Here is a 1,916-nt window from a genome sequence, read left to right as displayed (position 1 = left end):
GGAGGAGACCTAATATGTCTTTACATGGGGCCAAATGACAAGGGTGTCAACCAGCAGGTGTGTCAGGTGTGTCTGAGATTTGATGAGGAAAGAGCTGTTGTTTCGAAATGTTTTATGTAGATACCATCTATTACAGGAAAGAGGAGGGATACCATTAAGACAACTTTGACTTGACGATATATTTGTTATTGGAATGAGAAGTACATATTATACATGCAGTATTTCATAAGAGATACTGTCTCTTGGGGGATTTGATATTTAAGTCCAAGATGGAAATGGATGGAATCCAAGTAAAGTTGCTTAACTCATTAAGTACTGAATTTTATAATTTTGGAATTTGCTGTAATTTTTCATATTTTCTATAATGGGGGTGTCCAAATATTGTATATAACTAATATTTTAAATACCCGTCTGGTAATAACAATATTACAGCATGTGCCATATATGACACAGTAGTCCCCTATACTACTAAAGTAAACAAATATTTGGAAAGATGTATTTGTATTGTTAAGTTTGCAAAAATTATGAAAATATGAAAATCGCTTACAAAGCTTCAATTTTGTTTGTGAAAGTCACTAAAGCACTGAATACACAGCCCTACATTGCATTTGCTGCATTGTGTTCTCACAGCGCTCGATTGTGCGTGACTGCCAGCACAACGTCTTCTGTTATGATTCGGAACATATTCAACATAGTGATCACTGTGATCGTACCTAATATCGACAGCAATCCTGCTTTCAGGTGAATATGTAGCTGGTCGTCCAGCAGCTTTAGGTAGATTTTGAAACCTTTTTAAATACACTTGTGCTATTTTTCTTCGAAAATTCAGTTGGGGTGCACCTGGGTGATGTTTTCTATATATTATCCACGAATTTTGGATAGATGTGTCTAGTAGCCAAGTAAAGATGGGCCACCACCATTTCTTGCCTCCAAGTCCAACTCTATAAACATTTGTATTCGCATCCATTTGATCGGTACCCCCCCATAAAAGCATTGTATTTTCCAATACAATTAGGTCTAGGAATCCCTATTTTCTTTTTTTCACTCGATGAGTATCGGCTTGCATTCGATACTGGAGAAACTACATGAACAGTTGATGCTACAGTAACTACAGAATTATCCATCCAGCGTGTCACCATTACCTGTTGATCTGTGGTTACAGCATAGTCATAAGTACCTCTAGGTGTCTTTTTTCACTCTTTTACTCTACGGAGTGGACAATTGTTTGTTAGTCTATTTTCTCTAACTGTCCCTGTTGCTTCATAACCATTCTCTTTTAAATAATAAAGAATATCGATGGATGTGAATAAGTTATCAAAATAAAAATGGTATGGCAATGATCTAGTTTCCTCGGGCATCTCTTCAATAAGCTGCAATAACGGAGCTGTTGCTTTACCAAATTTTTCTTGATGCTCTAGATTAGAATTTGGCATATTTCCCTGATAAACCTCAAAATTGATAAGGTAACCGCTTTTGGAATTGAAACACCAGACTTTATATCCAAACCGGATGGGTTTCCCTCGAATATACTGCTTAAATCCGTGTTTTCCAAAGTATTCGATCATGCTTTCATCATAGGCGATTTCTTGATCCGGAATGTAATGTCTCAGAAAGTTAGTTTTTATCTTATTTATAAAAGGTCTGAGTTTAGTCAGTTTGTCGTTGGGTTCAAGAAGAGTGTTATCGGCACAATGCACGAATCTCATGATCTGAATAAATCTGTCACGGCGCATGGAATTATAAACGGCTGTGTTTCGCATATCATCTCCAGAATCCCAGTAACTTTTTTTTGATGGCTTTTTATCATAACCAGAAACTATAAGAATTGCCAAAAAGCATTTCATTTCTTCTGTTGTAATTTTTGGGTCTGAACAATTTTTAAATTGAGCGTATCGAGTAGCCTCAACACAAAGTAA

At 36.3% G+C, this 1,916-nt stretch overlaps 1 protein-coding gene across 1 annotated transcript; it reads right to left on the bottom strand.

The window, feature by feature from the left end:
- Window positions 1-553: 553 nt before the first annotated feature.
- LOC140449030 (uncharacterized) lies at window positions 554-967 on the bottom strand. The gene has a single exon (XM_072542172.1). The coding sequence runs from the start codon at window positions 965-967 to the stop codon at window positions 554-556; it is 414 nt and encodes a 137-aa protein (XP_072398273.1).
- Window positions 968-1,916: the final 949 nt, after the last annotated feature.

Source organism: Diabrotica undecimpunctata, chromosome 8 (assembly GCF_040954645.1).
Source record: "Diabrotica undecimpunctata isolate CICGRU chromosome 8, icDiaUnde3, whole genome shotgun sequence".
Lineage (NCBI taxonomy): Eukaryota > Metazoa > Arthropoda > Insecta > Coleoptera > Chrysomelidae > Diabrotica > Diabrotica undecimpunctata.
Note: the sequence above shows the minus strand (reverse complement) of the source record. Positions and strands in the feature narration are given on the sequence as shown.